At 34.8% G+C, this 24839-nt stretch overlaps 1 protein-coding gene across 1 annotated transcript in view; it reads right to left on the bottom strand.

Annotated features, from left to right (window-relative positions):
- IL1RAPL1 (interleukin 1 receptor accessory protein like 1) overlaps positions 1–24839 on the bottom strand; it is a 1316165-nt gene that overhangs the window by 1111383 nt on the left and 179943 nt on the right. Inside the window, exon 2 of the mRNA XM_012756926.2 lies at positions 231–336. Coding sequence (XP_012612380.1) covers positions 231–312 — 82 coding nt within the window. The 5' untranslated portion in view covers positions 313–336. The remainder of the gene's footprint in view (positions 1–230; positions 337–24839) is intronic.

Here is a 24839-nt window from a genome sequence, read left to right as displayed (position 1 = left end):
ATTGAATCCATTCTAATTCCTAGTAATTAACAAATTAGCCACATTCTTTCCAACCAACTCCCACTTTTCTAATTCCCTAAGTGTGCTCCACCTATTTACCCATATATTTACAATAGTCCTATAATACAGATCCCTATAATTCTCAACTTTTCCACAAACAGCACATGTATAAATGTAACATCATCACCTTAAGCTATAAAAAAATGAGAAAAAAAAGGAACACTACTTACCAGAGCCTCTTTTGGTCACAACCTTCAAACTCTGAGTAAAAGTAGCGTATAAGAGAATCAAGTGTGGAATCGGAGCTTTCATCTTCCAGTTCTTAAATGATGTTCCCTAAAGAAAAGATTTTAAAAAAAGGAAGATGTAAATATTTTTTAAATAATAGCAATATTATAAGATTTTTATAAGACTTTGATCAAGCATGATCGGGGCAATGAATTACACAAAAGGAAAGAACATGAACAGGATCTCTATAATATTTTCCTCAGTTAAATGAAAACCAGTAATGCCAAAATTCTGTCTCTATAAGCCCCCAAAAATGATTCAAAATCTTATGTTCACTTAAGTTTGAAGATTTCTCTTTAGAGATCCTAATTGTATTTAAATAACTAGAAACAATCCTCTCAAAAGATTCTTTATTTATTTGTGACTGACAGAATCTCATTCTATTGTCCCAGGCACAGTACAGTGGCATCATCTATAGCTCACAGCAACCTCAAACTCCTGTGCTGAAAGGATCCTCCTGCCTTAGCCTCCCAAGTATCTGGGAGTATGGGTGCAAGTAACAAAGCCTGGCTAATTTTTCTCTTTTTAGTAGAGAAGGGGTAACCCTCTTGCTCAGGCTGATCTCGAACTCCTTATCTCAACAAATCCTGCTGCCCCAGCCTCCCAGGGTGCTAGGATTATAGGCATGAGCCATGCCACCTGGTTCACGTTTCACTAACAATTTATTTTTTAGATAAATTATCCAAACTGACATTTTTAAATGTTCCAGGCTACAATAGAGTGTGGTTTTATTCATTCATTCTTTGCAGTTGAATGAAATCATAAATTCTATGCCTCTAAAGATTTAATTGTGATTTTACAATTTTCTTTCAAACAATTCTAAAAGATACTTTAAGAGAATTTTATGATTTTTGTCTCTACTAAAAGAATGTACACTGCCAAGCCAAGCTACAAAAAATATATCATTTCTTACAATTACAAGGCTCTCAGAAGGATATTAGAAGGGACACTAGTCTAGTGTTTGGATTTCCAAAGGGTGAAATATTTCATATGAAATTAAATAAGTGAACACTGTCTTCCTCAGAAAATCATCCTTTTTTTTTCCAGCTTTATTGAGATAAAATTGACAAAATTGTGTATGTTTAAGGTGTACAACGGGACACTTTGATAGATGTATAGAACAATCAACTTAGTTAACACATCAATCACCTGACGTAGTTATCATATTTTTGTGTGTGGTGAAAAGACTTTATTTCTACTCTCAATAAATTTCAAGTATATAATACAGTATTATTAATTATAGTCAACATGCTGTACATTAGATCCTCAGAATTTACTCATCTTATAAATGCAACGTTGTACCATTTGACCAACATCTCCATATTTCCCCCACCATCTTCCAGCCCCTGGCAACCAACACTCTAGTTTCTTTTTCTTTTATTTTTCTATAAGACTAGGTGGTAGAGCTGAAAGACTGCATTTCAAAAAGTGGCAAGTGAGAACACAGTTCAGATATATTGTCATCCCATGGAATGACAAGTTTCTCTGCAAGACGTTTGAAGACTGATCATATCCAGCTTTCAATCACTATGACTTTATTAAAGATGAAAAAGCTGAAATGGTGATTTGATGGTCACATTTTCTCTGTTATACCAGAGCCTCAGGTACCTCAGAATATTTTTAAATGATTAATTTACTCACATTAAAAGAAGTGTGTTAAAACACATTTTAATTCACAAAACAAAATCAAAATCCATTCACTTGCAGTGTCACCATCATCATTGTAGTCAGAAAATCAGCCAATTTGTAAAATAACATCCAGAATAAGCTATTTTAATGCCAGCACCTTTAAATGATAATAACATGTTTCAGTTTTCTAACCAAGGACCTTGAGTTCACATAAAGACATAAATGAAATGTAGTCCGATGAGCCAATTCATCAGACAGATTTGACGAACTGCCACATTAAAGTGCAATCCTGAGTCATTCATTCCTAAAACCTGAATCCCATTTCCCAGCCACTACACTAACTGGAGTTGCAGGAAATCTTCAAGTTGATATTTTCAGCCTTCAGCTTAGCAGTGAGAATCAGTTCCTCTCGCAGTGTGAGTTTAATCAGTGCTGCCCAAGAAACTCCAGGATCCAACTATACACTGCAAGACCTTCCAGCTTAACTATCTTATTACTTTACTCTTGCTCAAAATACTACTTCCTTAATCATTTCATTTCTATAAAAGCATGCAGGCTAGTTTGCAATTCTATTTCTTAGAATTAAATTGGTTTGGAAAGCATCAATTTGGTAACATCAAGATCCTTAATTGAATCTCCTGAAACTATGTGTATTAGGGAAAACAAAAAGAATTACATAGCATTTCACAGACTTAATGTCTTGGTCAATCTATAATAATCTTTGTAAACCTCTTTGAGGAAATTTATCGTAACTTAAATTGAAAGACAGATTAAATTTGTCTAGCCTAGACATCCAAGCTTTGCTGTAGTAATGTATCATTTAAAGTGTTACCCAGAAACAGCAATACAAACCATACATAAACATTTACTGAGGTTCTTACATATTTTCTTATTGTCACAGAGTAGTTCCTACTCTGGCTGAACTAATTTCAAGAGGCTTCAATCTCAGGATGGATGGATCTGAAATGACTTGCCTGTTTCCTGTCAAGAATACCATTCGCCACTTGGCTTCACATATACCACTACTAAATCATATGCAGAATGAGCATATCATGGTAGGTAATAGTAGGTAATAGTCTGTCTGGGTTCTTATCCCAGCTTTGTCACCTATCAGCTGAGTAATTTAGGACAAATAACTTAACCTCTCTATGACTATTTTCTCCATTTACAAAATAAATATTATAAAAGTACATATAGCATAGTACCTAGAATAGCACTAGCACATTGAAAGAATTCAATCAATGAAGGCCACTGTTATTGTTTTTACAGTTGGTTATTGTTATTTATAATTATTATATTAATAAATACTACTAATTAACTAATTTATTAATATTATTAATATTCACATCATTTCCCTGTGAAACTTCTCTATATAACAGCTTTCTTGACAACATGCCTCACACTATTAGCTTACGTCTTTACTTCTATATCTTTCTATTCTATTCAACTTGAAGTCCCTGTCGAGTGAATATGTGTTTTATTCAACTTTATTTATAATGCTCAGTGAATTTTAGCTGAAAAAAAGTGAATGAATTAAATACAATTGAGGACTACTCATCGTCAATGTGGCTGCTATTATATGCAGTTCAATTTTGGCATTCAAACTCATCATGGGGGGAGCAAAATAGCTGAATATAAACCTCCAGCAATCGTCCCTCTGTGTGAACACCAAATTCAACAACTCTCCAAGCAAGCAAACATCTTCAGAAGAACCAAAAATCAGGAGAGCGATCATACTACCTTGTTTTATCATTATATCAAGGAAAGAGGAACTGAAGAAGACAGAAAAGACAGCCTTGCTTTGCCTACATCAGCCCACTCCTCCCCCATCCCAGCAATGCCCCACCAGCATGTTGAGTGGTAAGAGAATCTGTGTGCCATGAGGAGAGAGTTCAAAGTGGTTGTGATACTTTACATTGAAACCAAGGGCCACACTGGCACAAAGGAACACAGCACAAGGGGAGAATTCTATCAGTGCCCATGGAGGGAGCACTTAAAACAGCCTGGCCAGAGAGAAATACTCTGCTGCCAAACCCAAGTTATGGCTAGACCCATCACAGGCTGACGAAAAGCAGTCTGGGGCCTGGACTAAATTCATAAGGCAGTTTAGGCCACAAAGGCTGTAGCTCTTGGGCAATTTCTGCAGCTGTTCTGGCTTGGAGCCAATAGACTTGGGGTGCATGTGATCCAATGAGACACCAGCAGTGGTGGCAAGGCAAGTCCCTGTGTCACACCCTCCCCTCAACTACAGGTAGTGCAGCTCAGAGAGTCTTCCTCATCTTGGGAAAAGAAAAGGGAAAAGGTCAGAGAGAACACCGTTTTGCAACTAGGGTACCAGGTCAGCAACAGGAAAATAAAGTACCTGTCAGACTCCTGAAACCTCTGAGTCCAGGCCTTAGTGCCTGGAAGGCATTTCAGGACCCACCCTGGGCTAGAAGGAAACATGCTGCCCTGAAGGGAAGGACCCAGTCCTGGCAGGATTCACCAACTGCTGACTACAGATTCCTTAGACTTTGAATAAACATCAGAGGTAGCCAAGCAACAGTCACCACAGGACATGGGTGAGACTGAGCTGGCTTAACCCCATGTCACTCCTCCCCAAACGCCAACAGCCCAGCACAGAGAATGATGAGAGTCTTTCTCATCATCAGACAGTAAGAGTCTTTGACTAGCCATCCAGGGAATTCTCCTGTATCTTACCCACATCCACCAAGGCAGTACCACCTGGAGTATGCAAGAGTCATTACTGGGCTTGGGGCACCCCAAGTACTGATATAATGATAAAGGAGTCAATTCAGCAAGATAATATAACAATTCTAAATATGTATATACCCAACACTGGAGCACCCAGATATATAAAGCATATTTTATCAGAGCTAAAGAGAGAGATAGACACAAATACAATAATCATGGGAGACCTCAACACTCCCTTTTCAGCATTGGACAGCTCATCCAGACAGAAAATCAACAAAGAAATATTGGACTTAACCTGCACTATAGACCATATGGGCCTGATAGATATTTACAGAGTGTTTCATCCAACAGCTGCAGAATACACATTCTTCTTCTCAGCTCATGGATAATACTCAAGGATAGATCATATGTTAGTCCAGAAAACAAGTGTCAAAAAATTCCAAAAAATTGAAATCATGCTGAATATTTTATCTGACCACAGTGGGATAAAACTAGAAATCAATAAGAGGAACATTGGAAAATACATAAACATACGGAAATTAAACAATAAGATTTTGAATGACCAGTGAGTCAATGAAGAAATTAAGAAGGAAATTTAAAATTTCTCAGAACAAATGAAAATGAAAACACAACATACCAAACTGTGTGGAAAAAAGCAAAAGCAATAATAAGAGGAAATTTTATAGCAATAACTGGCTACATCAAAAAGTAGAAAAGTTTCAAATAATCAACCTAATGATACATCTCAAAGAACTAAAAAAAAAGAGGAAATCAAACCCAAAATTAGTAGAAGAAAAGAAATAATAAATATCAGAGCAGGAATAAATGAAATTAAATAAAAAAATAGAAAAGATCAACAAAACAAAAAGTTTTTTTTAAAAAAAGATAAAGTTGACACACCTTTAGTCAGACTGACTAAGAAAAAAAGGGAAAAGACCCAAATAAATCAAATCAGAGATGAAAAAGACATTACAACTGATGTTTCAGAAATCAAAAGGATTATTAAAGATTACTAAGAGCTAATATACCCAATAAACTTGAAAACTTAGAAGAAATAGATAAGTTCCTGGATACATACAACCTACCAAAATTGAACCAGGAAGAAATCTAAAACCTGAATAAACTAATGACAAGCAATGAGACAGAAGCAGTAATAAAATGTGTCCCATTCAAGAAAAACCCAGGACCCAATGGCTTCACTGCTGAATTCTTCCAAGCATTCAAAGAAGAATTAATAGCAATCCTATTTAAACTATTCCAAAAAATCAAGAGGGAGGGAATACTTCCAAACTCACTCTACAAGGCTTGGATGACTCTGATACCAAAACCAGACAAAGAGCCAACAAAAAAAAGAAAACTATAGGCCAATATGTCTGATGAACATAGATGCAAAAATAATCAACAAAATACTCGCAAACCAAATTCAATAAAAATGAAAAAAATTATTCATCATGATCAAGGAGGATTCATCCCAGGGATGCAAGGAAGTTTCACCGTATACAAATCATCAATATGGTACCTCATATCAACAGCATGAAAAACAAAAACTATATGATCATTCCAATTAATCCTGAAAAAGCATATGATAAAATTCAATATCTCTTTATGATAAAAACTCAAAAAAACTGGGTATAGAAGGAACTTACCTCAACATGATAAAAGCCATATATGACAGATCCCACAGCAAGTATTATACTGAATGGGGAAAAACTGAAAGCCTTTTCTCTAAGATCTGGAACATGACAAAGATATCCACTTTCACCACTGTTATTCAACATATTGGAAGTTCTAGCTAGAGAAGTCAGACAAGAGAAAGAAATAAAAGGCATCCAAACTGTAAAGCAAGGATTCAAATAACCCTTATTTATAGATGATATGATCTTATATCCAGAGAAACCTAAAGACTATACCCCAAAACTATTAGAACTGGTAAACAAATTCAGGAAAGATGCAAGATACAAAATCAATATACAAAAATCAATAGCATTTCTATATGCCAACAGCAAACAATCTGAAAAAAAAACAAGTAATCAAATTTACAATAAATATAAATACAATAAAATATCTAAGAATAAATTTAACCAAAGAAATGAAAGATCTCTATAACTATAAAGCATTGATGAAAGAAATTGAAGAGGAAAAAATGGAAAGATATTCCATGCTTGTGGATTGGAAGAATCGATATTGCAAAAATGTCCACACTACCCAAAGCAATCTGCAGATTCAATGCAATCTCCATCAAAATATCAATGAAATTCTTCACATAAATAAAAAAATTAATCCTAAAATGTATATGGAACCACCAAAGACCCAGAACAGCCAAAGCCATCCTAAGCAAAAATACCAAAACTGGAGGAATCACATTACCTTACTTCAAACTGTACTACAGAGCTGTAGTAACCAAAACACATGATACTGGCATAAAAACAGACACATAGATCAATGGAACAGAATAGAGAATCCAGAAATAAATCCACACATCTATAGTCAACTTATCTTCAACAAAGTTGCACAGAACATGCAGTGAGGAAAGCACAGTATCTTCAATAAATAGTGCTGGGAAAACTGGATATCCATACACAGAAGAACAAAACTAGACCCTATCTCTCGCCATACAAAAAAATCAAATCAAAATGGATTAAAGACCCAAATCTGAGGCCTGAAACTCTGAAATTACTAAAAAAAAAAAAAAAAAGTTAGGGAAACCCTTCAGGACATTGGTCTGGTCAAGGACTTCTTGAGTTGTATCCCCAAAGCACAGGCAACCAAAGGAAAATTGGACAAATGAGATCACATCAAGATAAAATGTTTCTGCACAGCAAAGGAAATAATCAACAAAGAGAAGAGACAACCCACAAAATGGGAGAAAATATTTGTAAATTATCCATCTGACAAAGGACTAATGGATTTATAAGGAGCTTCAACAACTCAATAGGAAAGACTCAAATAATCTGATTATAAAATGGGCAAAGTATCTGAATAGACATTTCTCAAAGGAAGACACTCAAATAGCCAATAAGTATATGAAAAATTCCTCAACATCATTAGTCATCAAAGAAACACAAATCAAAACTACAATGAGATATCATCTCAGCCCAGTTAAAATGGCTTTTATCAAAAAGATAGGGAATAATGAGTGCTGGTGAGGATGTAGAGAAAAGGAAACACTTGTACATTGTTGATGGGAATATAAATTAGTGTACCTGCTATGGAGAAGAGTATCAAGGTTCCTCAAAAAACTAAAATTAGAGCTACCATATGACTCAGCAATCTCACTGTTGGGTATATATCCAAAAGAAAGAAAATCAGTATATATTGAAAAGATATCTGTACTCCTATCTTTATTGTAGCATTATTTGCAATAGCCAAGATTTAGAATCAACCTAAGTGTCCACCAATGGAGGAATGGATAAGGAAACTGTGGTACATATACATGATGGAATATTAAATAGCCACTAAAAGAATGAAATTCTGCCATTTGCAATAACATGGATGGATCTGGAGAACAGTATGTTAAGTGAAATAACCCAAGCCCAGAAAGACAAATCTTGTATGTTCTCACTCATATGTGGTAGCTAAATATAAAAAACAATTGACTTCATGGAGACAGAGAGTAGAGTGATGACTACCAGAGGATGGAAAGGGTAACAGGGAGGGGGGATAAAGTGGGGATGTTTAATGGGGGCAAAATATAGTTAGACAGTTAAATAGAATGAATAATATTTGATTACACAACAAAGTGACTATAATCAACAATAAGCTAGGGTATACTTTAAAATAACTAAAAAAGTGGAATTGGAAAGTTCCTAACACAAAGAAATGATAAATACATGAAGTGATGGATACCCCAATTATCCTGATTTGATTAATTCACATTGTATGCCTGTACCAAAACATCACATGTATCCTATAAATACATACGACTATTATGTGCCTATAACAACTAAAAATAAAGACAAACTCATCATTTGGTAAACACTTATTGAGCGTATACTAGTTATAAGATGTTGTGCTAAGGTGCAGTGAGGGCACAAACACAATGCAATGCAGTCTAATAAAAAATGTACATAGACCAATAAAGGAAACAAATGCTTACCTATTTAATTAGACTGGTAGGGAGTATAGTGTGCTTAGAGAGTAGAGGGAAGAATCTATTAATTCTCCTTCAGGTTGGGTCCAGTGAAGTCATAGAAAAGGGCTTCCAGAGAAAGAAGCATTCCATCTGGGTCATGAAGGAGAGACTTTCTAAGGGAAAGTTTGGTGTAGGACAAAGGACTAGTGAAATAGTCAAGGTAGTAGGCAGAATAATGTCTCCTCCCCCGACCAAACATGTCAAGGTCCATATCTCTGGAACCTGTGAATATATGCTACCCTACATTGTAAAAGGACTGTGTTAATGTTATTAAGTTAAGGATTTTGAGATGGGAGGTATTCATTCAGGTGTGACCAAAGTAATCACAAACATCCTTATAATAGGACCATAGTAAAAATCAGAGTCAGAGTGAAAAAATATAAGGATGGAAACAAAGGTCAGAGTTTGAGTGATGCCCTTGAAGATGGAAAAACAGATAATGAGCCAAGGAATGTTTGTGGTCTCTATGAGTTGGAAAAGTCAAGCAAACAGATTTTCCCATAGATTCTCCAGAAGAAAAGCAGGCTTGCCAAATACCTAGAATGTAGCCCTGTAAGACCCATTTTGGACTTCTGGTCTCCAGAATCGTAAGACAAAAACTTTAGGTTGTTTAAGCCACTAAGTTTGTGGTAATTTGTTAGAGGAGCAATAGGAAACTATTACAGCAGGGCTGTGAAATGGCAAGTTTCAGGAATAAATGTAAATAGACCACAGATTGTGGGCTATAATGACAGAATTTGAAGGTGTCAATGTATAGTGTTACTAAGCAAAATGTGTTAGCTAAGAAGATGAGGTTTTTCCCTCATTCCCTACAATGTTTTTCACTCATGTTCTGTCTATCTACATCATCTGAGAATGTTTCATGCAACTTGACTTTCTTTACCTATTTCTTAAATCATGAAAACAATGTTTACTGAATCTATTTCCCCAGAATATATATGATGACTCATCCAAAATTCTGACCTGCTTCCCTTTCACACAATGTTAAGATACTTTGCAGCATAAACAATGAAGAATCAGTGCATGCTTGTAAGTGAACATTCTAAACTGTTTTAGAAAGCATAGATTGAAGGCAGAAGAAACTAGTTAGCAGGCAGTGGTACAGAAATAAGAGGATGAAGATCTACCTTAATGTGGTAGCAATGAATACTGGGAGAATAGAATACATTTGGGAATCAATAGAACTTAGTGATATCAAAAAACTGGCATTTAAAGGAAACTTCTAAAGTAGATCCAAGCTGTATAGTTTGAGAAACTAGGACTATTATGATACTATTTACCAATATATGGAAATACAGAATATATTTTAGGCAATAAGGGTGAAGGAATATACAAAATTGTATTTCAGACATGTTGTGCTTAAATTGCCTGTGGAACCTCCTGTTAAAATTGTTATGCAGTTAATTAAAAATATTAGCCAAGAGCTCAGTAGAGAGATGGAAGATAACAACATTATACCTGTAAGTGAATTTAAAGACATGGATTAGGGGAAACAGGAAAGAAGTACAGATGAAGAAGAGAAGGCTGCTCATACTTTCAATTCTGGCACTTATAGATATTTATGGGACAGGCAAAGTGAATTAAGAGGAAGAAAATGTAAGAAGGCCATAGAGGATGTGAACCAGGAAAAAATTGAGTCAAAGAAGCAAATAGGATATTTAAGGTCACAATTGGGAGAATTTATGTATTGTATGGATAAAAAGAGACAATTGGTATCAGAATTAATATGCTGCTGGTAATAATGGTCGATCTTTTTATTAGAAAAATGGAGCATATTCAGACAATCTAAGGTGGAAAATAAGCTTCATTTGCCTGTTTTCGAATGGTAGAATGTGTAGTCTGCAACTGAGGGTACAGTAATTGAAGGATATCTATAGTTGATGATGGGGAAAACCAGAACATTTTTGTAAAATGAAACAAAAGAACAGAGTCGGAGGAAGAAGGTGAATCTAGAAAGGAAGAGATATTAGTATGGGGAAGTTGGGACACCTCCTTTTGTAGGCATGATAGAGAGTACAAATGGGTGAATATAAAGGTAAATTTGGAAGCAAAATGGAGGGAAGCTGCACTCATTTGTTTTATTCTACTTCTAAAGTAAAAAGAATGAGTTTTAAAAGGAGAAAGAACTGTATTAGGAGTCTTACTGTGTATTAAGTTAAGCAGGTTACTTCATCTTTATAAGCTCCAGTTTTCTCATCTACAAAGCATGGCCATAGGTACCTTCCATATTTATTTCATGTTTTACCTATTTCTGCCAACATATTGAAGTAGCAAATACCTACTTCAAAGTTTTACAAGCCTTGAATAAGTGTCTTTATGGTGACTACTAGAGTGTTTAACAATGACATTTAATTGCAGACAATTTTAAATGTTAGCTCTTTTCCTATGCCTCTTTTCCACTCCTGGCTGGTATGTAATAATTAACTATGCTAAGAAATGATTCACTATATTTAATACTTAATGTTTTGACATTATTATATTTAAGATTAAAGTAACCATTTTCCACTCTAATAAAAAATTAAGTGTCCATTTATGCATGACACTGATAAAGTATTTTTCTATGTGTTCAATTTATATAAAGCAATGCATATCAAAGCTGTGAGATATATTCCCTGTGGAAAGGGTAAAGAGACTCTTAGAGACTCTACACCTGAAAGCTACTAACAGGCATGGTATTTGAAATTAGTCACAAAGAAATTTGTTTTTTACATCATGAACTTTGACTATTATCTTGAGGAAAACCAAATACCAATTATGAAATTATTTATACATTTATTTTTAAAAAATTATTGAGTACCTACTATGTTTCAGATGCTGTTCTAAGTAGTGAGATACTAAATGATTGGGAAATGGTCACTGTGGCCAAGGATCACATGGAAGACAGACATGGAAATCAACAATTTTAGCAAAAGGATACATGTTATTATATAAGAGATGAATTCTCAAGAATCTGTGGAAAGTGCCCAATGTTGCCTAGAGAGGTCACGAAAATATTCCCAGATAAAGATGACATTTGGAAGCAGAAGAAGGAGCTCATTAATGACCAGTGTGGGAAGGGTTTAAAAAATGATAAGCAGGCAATTACAGGTAAAGTAGAACAAAAAGAGTACATGGTGCATTTGGGAAAAAAACTCATGCAAATAAAGCTAAAAACTTGACAATCTAGTCAATGTAATTTGGGGAGTAAGGAGGCGTATATGTTTACACTATCTAAAACAACTTTTCAATCATTAAATTAATTTTTCACAAATTGGTCCAAAGTTCTGTGTTTTCTTTTGCTTTTTTTGTTTTCTTTTTTAACACAATTTTAATCAGAAGACCAGTCATTCTTTTAGAGCTTGGCTGGCAAGAAAATATTAAGGTTATACACTGATCTTCAAAAGCTAATTCATAATCTGACTAAAAATCCAAAGTGTCAATAAAATCTGCAGTCATATGATTCTTAACAGATTTTCCTACAAAGTAATAAAGAATATAATACTCAATAGCCAAATAACCTTGTCCAAAATGCATGTGTTCCTTATTTAAATATCATCCTGAGAATTAAACACTGTGGCATTTACTGTGAAGCAACCTGGCATAAAATGCTGTGGAATGTCCTGCAAACCAATAGACTGAAGCAGTAAAAGCAGTTACTACAGGATAATTGGCACACCTACTGGGTGGCATGAGGTGAGGTTCAGAAGTTGTAGAGGAATCTGGTAAGGAGAGAGCTTGCTGGACTCTTGAGAAGTCCTGACCATATGTTTTAGCAGGTGGGAAAACAATAGTGTTTAAAGAACAGAATGTTATAACCAGTTTTGTGTTATAAAGAGTGGAACAAACTCCTATCTAATCAACTAAGAAAATAAGAGCAGTGATATAAACAAAGGTAGAAATGAGAAAAGCTTATAAAATATACAATGACATAAATTATGGAGAACACTTTTAATTTTACTAAATTTGTAAATTTTATTGAATTGCTGGTTTTCTGGGAATATTATTAAACAAAAGAAAATTATGAATAAACCAAAAAGCATTTAAAAATTTAAAATGCTATTGAAGTATAATCTCCAAAACTATAAATTCTAAAAAAAAAATTGTAGAAAATAACACATACTTGTACTTTTAAACTTTCAAGGAACAGAATTGTTCTAAGGAAGAGAAAATCATGCTTATGGTCACAAAAATATAGAAAACTTTTTTAAAAAATTAACAAAAGAAAGTACTAAAACTAACATAGAGATTTAATAAACTTTACAAAACTAGAATAATGATGGCAAGGATAGTTAATGTCACTATTGTCATTTAGCTTTGATTTGGAATTCCTAGGTAGTGAAATGAACCAGGAAGTAAGAATAATGTCTATAAATACCAATATTAGAAAAAGGGAAATGTAAATTTTTCATTATTGGTAGGTTGTGATTATAAAATCTTATAAAACTTTATTCCATTGTAAGTTCAGACAAACAATGTGTCCCAAGATGGAAACATTGATGTCTCTGTCAATTTTAGCAAAAAAAAGTCAAATTTCTCCAAATTGATATTATGTGGAAATACAAATAGATTTTTATTGTATTTCTTGATAAATTTAAGTCTAAAATTTGAATGGAAGAATAAACAAGAGAGAAATTTAGGAAAAAAAGAAGAGGAATTAAGTAGAACTTGCCCTACAAGATTTTAAAATGCATTGTAATTCTAGATTTTTTAAAGTATAATGTTATCACAAAAATTGATAGCTATATCAGTGAAAGATATACAATATTGCAATAGATAGTAGAATATATAAGAATAATACATGATAAAGGAAGTATATACCACTGAACAGATAAATTATGCTTTAAAAAGATGACTATTTGAAGAAAAATAAAGTTAAATTATACCTCATATCATATTCTAAAATGGATTTAATTGTTCCTATTTATTTTAGAAAAACATAAAATTCCAAAAATATTGTTTATTATTTAACTAATTTCCAGATAAGGAGGGATTTCACATCAAAAAACAACAGAAGATGTCCTAAAAGGAATGTCAAAATTTTATAACATAAAAGTAAAAATTTTAGAAGGAAAATTAAAAGTCAAATTATAAATCAACACAAATATTTCTAATATAAATATCAACAGGATAGTACCCTTAAAATACAAAGAACTACTACAAAACTTTTGGGAAAATGAGCAAAGGAAATGGACATTAAAAATGGATAAATTGAGTGAATAGATAATACTTATATAATATATAGTTACTAAATATTAAAATCATCAAATTCAATAGTAAAGACACATGCTAAAATAATTTGTACTTTTCTCAAACAAAAAATGCTATGTTTTATAATTTTTATATTCAAATATATGTAATTAAAGAGAAAAAAAGAGTAACAAATATTATTCAAATGATTATTTATTATTATCTTAATGTGGATACAGTTAAACAAGAATGCTCATAATCTGATTGATACTGGGAGTGAATATTGGTAAAATTTTACTGGAAAGAAATTTCTCATATAGCCTTCAAAATATTTAACCACTGTGAATCAATCATCCTGATTCTAAATATCCATCTGTGGTAGTAAAAATTACAAGATGGCCCCCAAGATTCCTAGCTCCTTGTGTCAACACCCTGTAGAATCTCATTTCTCTCAGTATGGTAGGATCTATAAATATGATGAATATCACACCCATGACTAAGTTATATTATATCAAAAAAGTAAAGGGATTTTGTAGGTGACATTAAGATAATTAATCAGGTGCTTTTTAAGTTAATCAAAAGGGAGATTACCCTGGGTGGGCCCAGCCTAATCAGGTGGTCCTTTAAAAGAAGGTCTAGAGTTCAGAGATAGAAGTCAGAAAAATATGAAGCAGCAGAGATGATCTCCTGTTTGCCTTCAAGAAGAAACTGCCATATTGTAGAGAGAGCCACATGGTAGAGAATGGCAAGCAACCTCTAGGAGCCAAGGGCCTCCATACGAAAACCACAAGAAACTGAATTCTGCCAACAAGAGGAGCTTGGAAGAGGATCCCAAGTTTCAGATGAGATCTGAGTCCCAGACAACACCTTGATTTCAGCCTTGTGAGACCTTGAGCTGAAGACCCAGCCAAATTGTGCCCAAACTCCTGACCCACAGAAACTGTGTAATGATATGTTTGTGTAGTTTTAAGCTGATAAACTTGTGGTAATTTGTTATGCAACAATTGGTAAGTAATACAACACCTAAAATTTTCATTAATCCAGAGACTTATGTAAAGAGATATTTAATAAAGCATTACTAAATTTTCTATTTACTAATATAGAGGACTATTAAAAGAAATTATAGAGATTATCTATAAGATAGATTATTATTTAGCCTTCACAAATATTTTTGAAATAAATCACTTGGAAAAATAGTCACAATTAAAATGGAAAGAGATAAAAGCAGAATACAGTGCTATATAGAGATCATGATCTTTATTATGAATAATATTAAATAGACAATAGAAAATGACTAGAAAAAAACCAACAGCACATCAGAACATATTATCTTGCTATTATAAATAATTATACTGATTTTGATTCTCCTCTGTATTGCTATATGCTTCTTTAGTTTGAAAAGAAAAAGAATATGAACTGCTTTCCACAGTTTCTGGGGATTATCTGATCCTCCCTGTGTACCTTTGTCTTTGAATAAGCTATTTTACAAATTTGTACAGATAAAATGAACATCTAGAAAGCTAATAGCAAAGCGAATAATTCTTGTCAGTAGAAATGCATATTATTTGTGTCTGGTAAAATGCAACTGATTATTGCCCTATAAATTGACATGGTGTGGTCAATTCATTTCAATATTCCTTTATTGCATGTAAATTTGTGGGGTTTTAACAGCTTTTGTGAGCTAGTTTTAACATCTCTTCCAGTTCCCTCATTAATTAGTTATGTAAATAAAATCTTTGATACATGTTCATTTTATATCTTTTTGAAAGTCATGACTATCTTTTTTGAAAATTATTCTTTAACAGTACTTTCGTTTATTATTATCAAGTTAGTCAATAAGCGCTTGAGATTAGGAAGGTATTTTTAAAGTTTAAACAAGATAAGCATTTGAAATGAGAAATATGTTAATTAATTTGATTCAATCATTCTACATTGTATAAATATATAATAGCATCACTCTGTACCCCATAAATATATAAATTATAATTTATCAATCGTCAATCAAAATTTTAAAAGGAAATTTAAAAATTACTGTAAACTACCTTGGGTTAGATTTTGTATTCTAGTCAGTGCTTAGTATCATGGAGTTTTAATCAGAAGCCATGTGAGTGACAAAATAAAGACACCTTCAAGGCAGCTAAATAAGAGATCAGTGGAATTGCACAGATGCATAGAAAAAGTCTATTTCCATCACATTATCATCAACAGGAACAACTAACTATATTTTGAGATACTAGACCTTTTTCTCAGATTCAAAAATGCAGAGAAACTACCCATCTTAAGGGAATGATGGCTAGGACACAGCTTCCTAGGGGGAAAAAAAAAACCTCCATCTCATCGTCATTTGAAATGTATGGAATCATCCCCTGCAAAATCTGGAGTCGCCTAATGTAGCCAATTATACCTTAGAAAATCCTCGGCACTAGCTAATTCTTGTCTGTGAATATAGACCTGAAGAAATACACAATTAAGGTCGTTAAATGCATATGTTCAGAAGTAAAACTGCCTGTGTTTGAAGCCCAGCTCAACTTCTTACTAGCTAGGCAAACTTGAACAGATTACTAACACTTAACATCCCCATATCTCATTTCCTTAATATGTAAAATGGTCAGGGGGATAGTCACCATCTCAGAGGATTCCTGCGAAAATCAAATACAATAATGTATGATTATCATTAAACATTGGTGCCTAGTTGGATCTCTATTACCCTTCATTGTTATAAGCAACAGAACATTTATAGGCCTATGATGATAACTATAGCCTCAACTGAATTAACTATGTGCAATAATTGCAAACTCAAATTACTGAGAATTATTGGGGAAATAGAAATGTTTCATATGCTGCCAAAAATTCTATGAAATTCAATACAACTCATACTTATTTGGTGACAGGAGAAAAATCCAGTAAATGGATGAACCTGACTAGCTAAAATGGAAAGTGCACTGTGCACAAGAATAGAAAGCATAAATAAAAACACTACACAGTTTCCATCTGCCACTTTTCTAATTCACCTTTCTTACGCCTTTCGTATTCATCATGCCCTCCACTGTAATTCAGCTGCAAAAGCTCATACCAACGAAACTTTTTGGGTTCTGATGTCAGCAGATTGGATGAGGCAAGTGACAAAGCCAGGAGAGGGAAGTAAATATATTCCATCAGTGCTTTTGCAGCCTGCAAACATGATACTAGCTGAGTGGATTTGCCCTCCTTTGTGAGTTCTTCCTGCCGATATATTTAACCTAAGCCTTATCACATTTCTGTGTGTTTAAAATTCAGCCCATTGAGGAAACTTATTGCAACTCTCAAGAAAAAGTATCTTTGTGTTAATTAGAGCTACAATATATGTTAGTTGTATGTGGTGAATTTTTTAAAAAAATTTTGTGTTTCCAGTTACACTTTATAAACCCACAGCCACAACAACTTGTGAGGAGAGTAGGATAGTCAGAGAAAAGCAAAGGCAGTGATTTTCAGCCTTGGCTGCATGTTGGGATCACTCGGGGAGCTTTCAAAGAGACTGATGACTCTTGTGATGCTAAAGCAGTTGGTCCATGCACCACACTTTGAAAAGCAAAGGTCCAAAGGTCCATGGAATAGTATAGTATTTCTTAAAGTTCCCTATGACAAGATTTCTCAAACATGGTGTTATTAATATTTTGGGGTAAATAATTATTTGTTGTAATGGGTTGTCCTGTTCAGGGTAGGATGTTTAGCAGTAGCCATCTCCTTTACTCACTAGACACCAGTAACATCTTCATCCATTGTCACAAGCAAAAAGTCTCCAGATGTTGCCCAGTGACCTGTGGCATGGCTGGTACCCCGAGATCACACGTTTAATCATTAGTCAGAAGAATTAGCTTTATAAGACCAAAAAAAAAAATCATTTCTGAGGCCATGGAACATAGCAAAACTAGTTAGCTTTTATAAAGATGCTTAATAGCCACCTGGGGTTACTCAGTGAAAACATAACCACTGAAGCTGCCAGGAAAAGAATTATAAGCACTTTTCCTATGTGCCAATGGGTCAATAGAATCGTCTTATAAAGCACAAAGCAATGATAAAATGTTTTATTTGTTTCAAAATACCTATTAATTAAAAGGCAGTGAATGCACTTGTGCTAGACAAAATAATGGCCCCTAAAGATGTCCATGCCTCAATCTCCAGAACTGGTGAACATGTTACCTTACATGGCAAAAGGGACTTCACAGAAATGATTCAGTTAAGAATTTTGATATAAGGAGATTATCCCAGATTACAAGGTGGGCCCAAAGTAAGAGGACAATAAGAGTGTCAAAGTCAGGGAGAAGGCCATATGCTGATGGAAGATTAGAGTGATGAAGCCATGAGCCAAGAAATTCCAGTAACCCCTACAAGCTAGAAGAAGCAAGTAATGATTCTCCCTTGCAGCCCCCCAAAGAACCAGCCCTGCTAACACCCTGATTTTAGTCTCATAAATTTCATTTCATACTTCTGACCTTCAGTACTGTAAGAGAACATATTTATGTTGTTTAGAACAACTAAGTTTGTGATAATTTTTTATAGCTGCAATAGGAAGCTAGTACAACATTTCAGAAGCAAGTAAGCTAATAGGAATATTCTTGTTTATCATTACCACTTGAAGATAATTGTGATATCACCTACAAGTTCATATCTGATTTGCATATTCTGTTTTCAATGCTTATTAATAATAACTGTTAACCTTTGTTTAGCAGTTACTTTGTGCCTGGCATATATCTAAGTACTTGACACGTACTATCTTATTAATCCCTAGACAGTATCAATCAGGTAAATGCTATTATCTATATATTAGGCCATTAAATATGAAATGTCCAATTTCAAATCAAAAGTTCAGTTTATTATATCTCAAATAAGAAACAGTACAACTAACCAAAATATGCGCCTAAATTATGATCACAATTTTGCCATCTTAACGGCAGCTTATTTATGCCAGTAGTGAAGAAGCCTAGAGAGCAAGTGGCAATGAAATTGTGAAAGGTGTTTTCCACGGCTTATTGAGAATTTAATATTTTTCCTTGCAAGAAGTGCTCCAAAGCCTGGAAGAAGTGGTAGTCAGTTGGTGCAAGGTCTGCTGAATATGATGGATGAGAAGAAGCTTCCAAGTCCAGCCTCTGTAGTTTGATCAGGGTTGTTTGTGTGACATGTGGTCGAGTTTTGTCTTGCATGAGGATTAGCCTGTCTCTATTGACCAATCTTGGTAGCTTAATCGCACACATCCTCATCATTTCATCCAACTGGTTGCAGTAGACATCTGCTAGGATTGATTGTTGAGTTTTCATGAAGCGGTAGTGGATGATATCAGCAATGGACCACCAGAGACCATTATCTTTTTTTGATGAATATTCAGTTTTGGACTGTTGTTTCTGCACTTCATCTTTCTCCAACCATTGTGCCCAACGCTTGTAATTGCCAAAAAGAATCCGTTTATCATCACACATAACAATACAGTGTAGAAATGGTTTATCTTTATGTCGTGGCCACAAACAAAGGCAAGCTGTGATAGGATTTCTCTTCTGATGCTCATTTAATTCATACAGAACCCATCTATCCAGCTTCTTGACCTTGCCGATTTGTTTCAAATGGTCCAATATTGTTGGACTAGTAACATCAAACCTTGCTGCTAATTCATGCCTAGGTTGAGATGGATACGTTTCCACTACAGCTATCAGCTCATCATTATCCACCTTGATCTCAGGTTGCCCATGTGGCTCATTTTCAAGATTAGAATCACCAGAATGGGACTTCTCAAACCATCTAAGTACTATGCATTCATTAACCACATCCTTCCCAAACACTCCATCGATATTTTGAGCTGTCTGCACAGCATTGGTTTCATGACAGAACTCATATTCGAAAATAACATGAATTTTTGACTTATCCATGGTTTCACAAAAATTGCTCTAAAAACTGTGAAAGATAATCACCAGACAAATCATGCATTTGAAAGAATGATGAATGTACCTTCACAATAAAAATAAAACAAGAAGTGTAAAGTGACAGTTCAGAGATATCAACTGTCAAACTTAGTACTTAAGGAAATCAGACATTTCATATTTAATAACCTTAATAGATTACATTTTTAAAGGTCATGCAGCTAGAAAATTAGAAAATTAGGCTCTATGTCTTTGACTGACAATATTTTAAATGGTGACTAACACAATAAAACAATTCTGAGACATGTGATATATATACAAATAATATATACACAATATATACACAATAATATATACACAAATAATGACATAAGTGAACCATATCCCAGATCTCCCTGCAGACAATGCTACTGTTTCTCCTGAAAGTGTATGCTTACAAAGTATGTGCATGAACTGAAATTCTTTCTATGTGATATTTATGTGGTTTTCAACTAGGTATTGACTATAGTCACTCAGCTCAAAGGTTTTCACTATCTAAGGTTCTGACTCTTTTATCGCAGGAGCTGCACTATCTCCTCAAAGAGAATATAAATTGCTTTATGCCTGTTTGATCTGGTTGCTTCTTAATATCCCAGCACTTAGCATATAGTTTTCCCTGCTTGGGGTTCTTCTAAGAATTGACTTCTAAGATTGACTGTTCTTCCCACCACATCTAGAAATACTACACATCAATTCTTACCACCTCCACAAGTTCAGATCAGAAGAAAATTAGCATTCTACTTCCCAGAATTTACTTAGCTGTTCTGCATCTTACCTTGCTCTTTGAAGTTGTAATGGGTATATAAACTCATTGACCAACATATGCCATGCACTGTCCTAGATATTGGAGTATTGGAGACATCACACATAAGACAGACCTATATCCTGTCTTCATCAAGCTTACATTCTTGCCTAGAAAAACGCAAGCAAACGAGTAAGTAATATATTTCAGTTAATGATATATATTGTGAGGGTAGAGAGTGATGGACTATAGAAAGAATCCTTATTCAATAAATGGTGCTGGGAAAACTGGATGGCCACATGTAGAAGACTGAAACAGGATCCACACCTTTTACCTCTCACAAAAATCAACTCACGCTGGGGAACAGACTTGAACCTTAGGTGTGAAACTATTAGAATTCTAGAGAAAAACATACTCTTCTAGACATTGGCCTAGGCAACGAATTTATTAAGAAGACCCCAAAGACAATCACAGCAGCAACAAAAATAAATAAATGGGACCTGATCAAATAAAAAAGCTTCTGCACAGCCAAAGAAACTGTCAAGAGAGCAAACAGACAATCCACAGAATGGGAGAAAATTTTCACAAACTACACATCTGATAAAGGGCTGATAACTAGAATTTATTTAGAACTCAGGAAAATCAGCAAGGAAAAATCAAACAACCCTATCAAAAAGTGGGCAAAGGACATGAACAGAAATTTTTCAAAAGAAGACAGAATAATGACCAACAATCACATGAAAAAATGCTCAACATCTCTAATCATCAGGGAAATGCAAATGAAAACTGCAATGAAATATCACCTATCTCCAGTAAGAATGGCCTTTATCAAAAAGTCCCCAAACAATAAATGTTGGCACGGATGCGGAGAGATAGGAACACTCCTACATTACTGGTGGGACTGCAAACTAGTTCAACCTCCATGGAAAGCAATATGGAGATACCTTAAAGTGATACAAGTAGATCTACCATTTGATCCAGCAATTCCACTACTGAGCATGTACTCAAAAGATCAAAAATCACTTTATGAAAAAGACACCTGCACTCAAATGTTTATAGCAGCACAATTCACAATTGCAAAGTTGTGGAAACAACCCAAGTGCCCGTCAATCCATGAGTGGATTAATAAAATGTGGTATATGTATACCATGGAGTACTATTTGGCTTTAAGAAACAATGGTGATATAGCACCTCTTGTATTTTCCTGGATAGAGCTGGAACCCATTCTACTAAGTGAAGTATCTCAAGAATGGAAAAACAAGCACCACAGGTACTCACCAGCAAATTGGTATTAAGGGATGAACACCTAAGTGGACACATAGGAATAACATTTATCAGATGTTGGGCAGGTGGGAGTGGGGAGGAGGGGATGGGTATATACAAACACAATGAGTGAGATGTGCAACATTTAGGGGATGGTCACGCTTGAAGCTCTGACTTGAGGGGGAGGGGGACATGGGCAATATACATAACCTTAACATTTGTACCCCCATAATATGCTGAAATAAAAAAAATTAAGCAGACATTAAAAAATAAATCAATAAATAAAAAAATAAAAAGTTACTGTTTTAATTTCTCCAAGAAGTTGTCTATAATTTAGGATTTAAATCATGAGGAGGAGGCAGTCACATGTGGATATGGGTGAGGGGGAATTCCAGGAAGAGGGTAGGGGATATGAAAAGGCCATGAGACCAGAAATAACCTTGGTGTAGTTCTACAATAGAAATAAAACCAATGTGATTTGAGTATATAAGATAAGGGGAAGAGTAGAACTAGGAGAAGCATGAAAAACTGGGGCCAATTCATGTAGTGGTTTGTTGACTTGAGTAAGCAGCTTGTATTTTATTTTATTTATAGTGAAAAGCCATTTGTACTTTTAAAGTAGGGGACTGTTGTAGGCTGAACTGTGTCATCCAAAAAGATATGTTGAAGTCCTAACCCTGAATATCTATCTACGTGACCTTATTTGGAAAGAAAGCATTAGCAGATGTAATTAAGATACTGTCATGACAGATTAGGATGTGCCATAAATCCAATTTCTGGTGTCCTTATAAGGAAAGACACAAACACACAAACACTCACCAGGATGAAGGCAAAGAGACAATGGTGGCAGAGATTGGAGTGATGTAGCTACAAACCAAGGAAAGCCAAAAATTGCTGGTAACCACTAGAAGCCAAGAAGAAGCAAGAAAGGGTAATCCCTAGAGCTTTCACAAAGAGCACTTCCTTACTCACACCTTGATTTTGGACTTCTAGCTTCCAGAACTGTGAGAGTACATTTCTGTTTTAAGCTCCTCACACTGTGGTGATTTGTTACGCCAGCCCTAGGACACTATACAGGCACTAATAAGATAATGCACATTTTTTAAAACTTTGCCTTGACTACCATGTGAAGAATGGACTATAATGGAAGAAAATGGCGGATAAAAAGCATACTAGTAAGGTTGTAGGCTAATGCAGTGGTTCAAACAACAATTGATATTGGCTTAAACTGCAGTTTTAACAAAAGTAATGATGAAAAGTTATCAGACAGTGTATAATTTTGAAATAACAATAGACATATTGGGTGTGAGTAGTGAATAAAAGAGAAATCAAAGATCATTCCTAGGTTTGGCTAGAGAACAGAGGTGTACTGTGCTACCATTAACTGAGTTGGGGGAGGCAGGGGGAATAGAGAGTTTGGGAAGTTGTTAGAAATTTTTCTCTTTTAGGTACTTTGAGATGTCTTTATCATGTCATATATGATCTCTGCCTCCTGTTATTTATGACTTTGTGTAATCTCATACCTTTGAGTGTGAGATGGACCTTGTGACCTGCTAATAAAGCAGTAGTGATAGGATGTTACTTCTGAGATTAAGTTCAAAAACACTAACTTCCATGTTATTGACACTTTCTTGCATACTCACTTTTATGGAGCCATATTGAGAGCTGCCCTTTCTCACCTACTCACTTTGATGAAGTCATACTGAGAGCAGCCTTGTGGAAAAGCCAATATGGCAAGAAAATGAGAGTGGCTTAACTTCCAAGGAACTGAATCCTGCCAAGCACCACTGAGTGAACTTGGAATCAGATCCTGCCCCAATCAAACCTTAAGATGACTGCTGCCCCAACCAATATTTTCATTGCAGCCTTGAGAGAGATCTTGAGTCAAAGGACTAAGCTAATCCATGCCTAGATTCCTGACCAACAGAAAGTATGAGATAATCAATATTGTTATTTTAAGGCACTAAGGTTTGAATAATGTTTTATTATAGTAATAGATAACTGATACAGATGGGAAGGATATAGCATAAATTTGACCTGCAGGCATATATTTAGGAGTCATCAACAGATAGATATTATTTAAAGCCAAAGAACTATATGTGGTCACCTACGGAAGGGAGATAGAGAAGAGTGCTCAGGATTGAGGCCTTGAACTACAACATAATGAGAACAAACAGAAAAAAAGGAATCAGTAAAGTAAATGAGGAAGTAATGAGGTAGGTATAATGTGGTAGGACAAATAGTTTTGAAACAAAACTTGTGATCAACTGGGTCAAATTAAACAAAGGGTCAGGAAACATGAGAACTGGGAACCAACCACTGGATTTGGTAGCATAGTGTTCATTAGCAACTTTAATGAAACCATTTTGTAGGGAATGAAAACCTCATTGGTTTTGGCTAAGGGGGCAATGGAAGGTGAGATAGCAAAGATACAAAATACAGATAACTCATAGGTGGATGTTTTTGTGAAGTCAATAAGGCCACAGGGTGAGGGGACATTCTTAGTAACATGCATAAAAAAAAAAAAAAAACTATATTTGTACACTCACGGGAATGGTCCCATATTGAGAGAAAAATTGGTGATGTATACAAGGTAAGGCAGCTGAAAGGAGCAATCTTTGAGAAAGGGCTAAAAAACATAACTGTTGGAGTTGGCTATACATAGTGGAAAGCAGAGTTCATCTATTCTGAATAAAGGTAAAGAGTGGTAAATTTAGTGACAGAAATGTAAGCTTGCTCTATTCTAATACATCTTTTTTTTTTTTTGAGATAGGGTCTCACTCTGTCACCTATGCTAGACTGCAGTGGCATCATCAGAGCTCACTGCAACCTCAAACTCCTCCTGAGCTAAAGTTATTCTCCTGCCTCAGCCTCCTGAGTAGCTGGGACTACAGATGTGCGCCACCACTCTACCAAAATTTTTTCTATTTTTGGTAGAGATGGGTGTCTTTCTTTTGCTCAGGCTGGTCTCAAACTCCTAGCCTCAAGCAATCCTCCC

Source organism: Microcebus murinus, chromosome X, assembly GCF_040939455.1.
Source record: "Microcebus murinus isolate Inina chromosome X, M.murinus_Inina_mat1.0, whole genome shotgun sequence".
In the NCBI taxonomy this organism is placed as follows: Eukaryota; Metazoa; Chordata; class Mammalia; order Primates; family Cheirogaleidae; genus Microcebus; species Microcebus murinus.
Note: the sequence above shows the minus strand (reverse complement) of the source record. Positions and strands in the feature narration are given on the sequence as shown.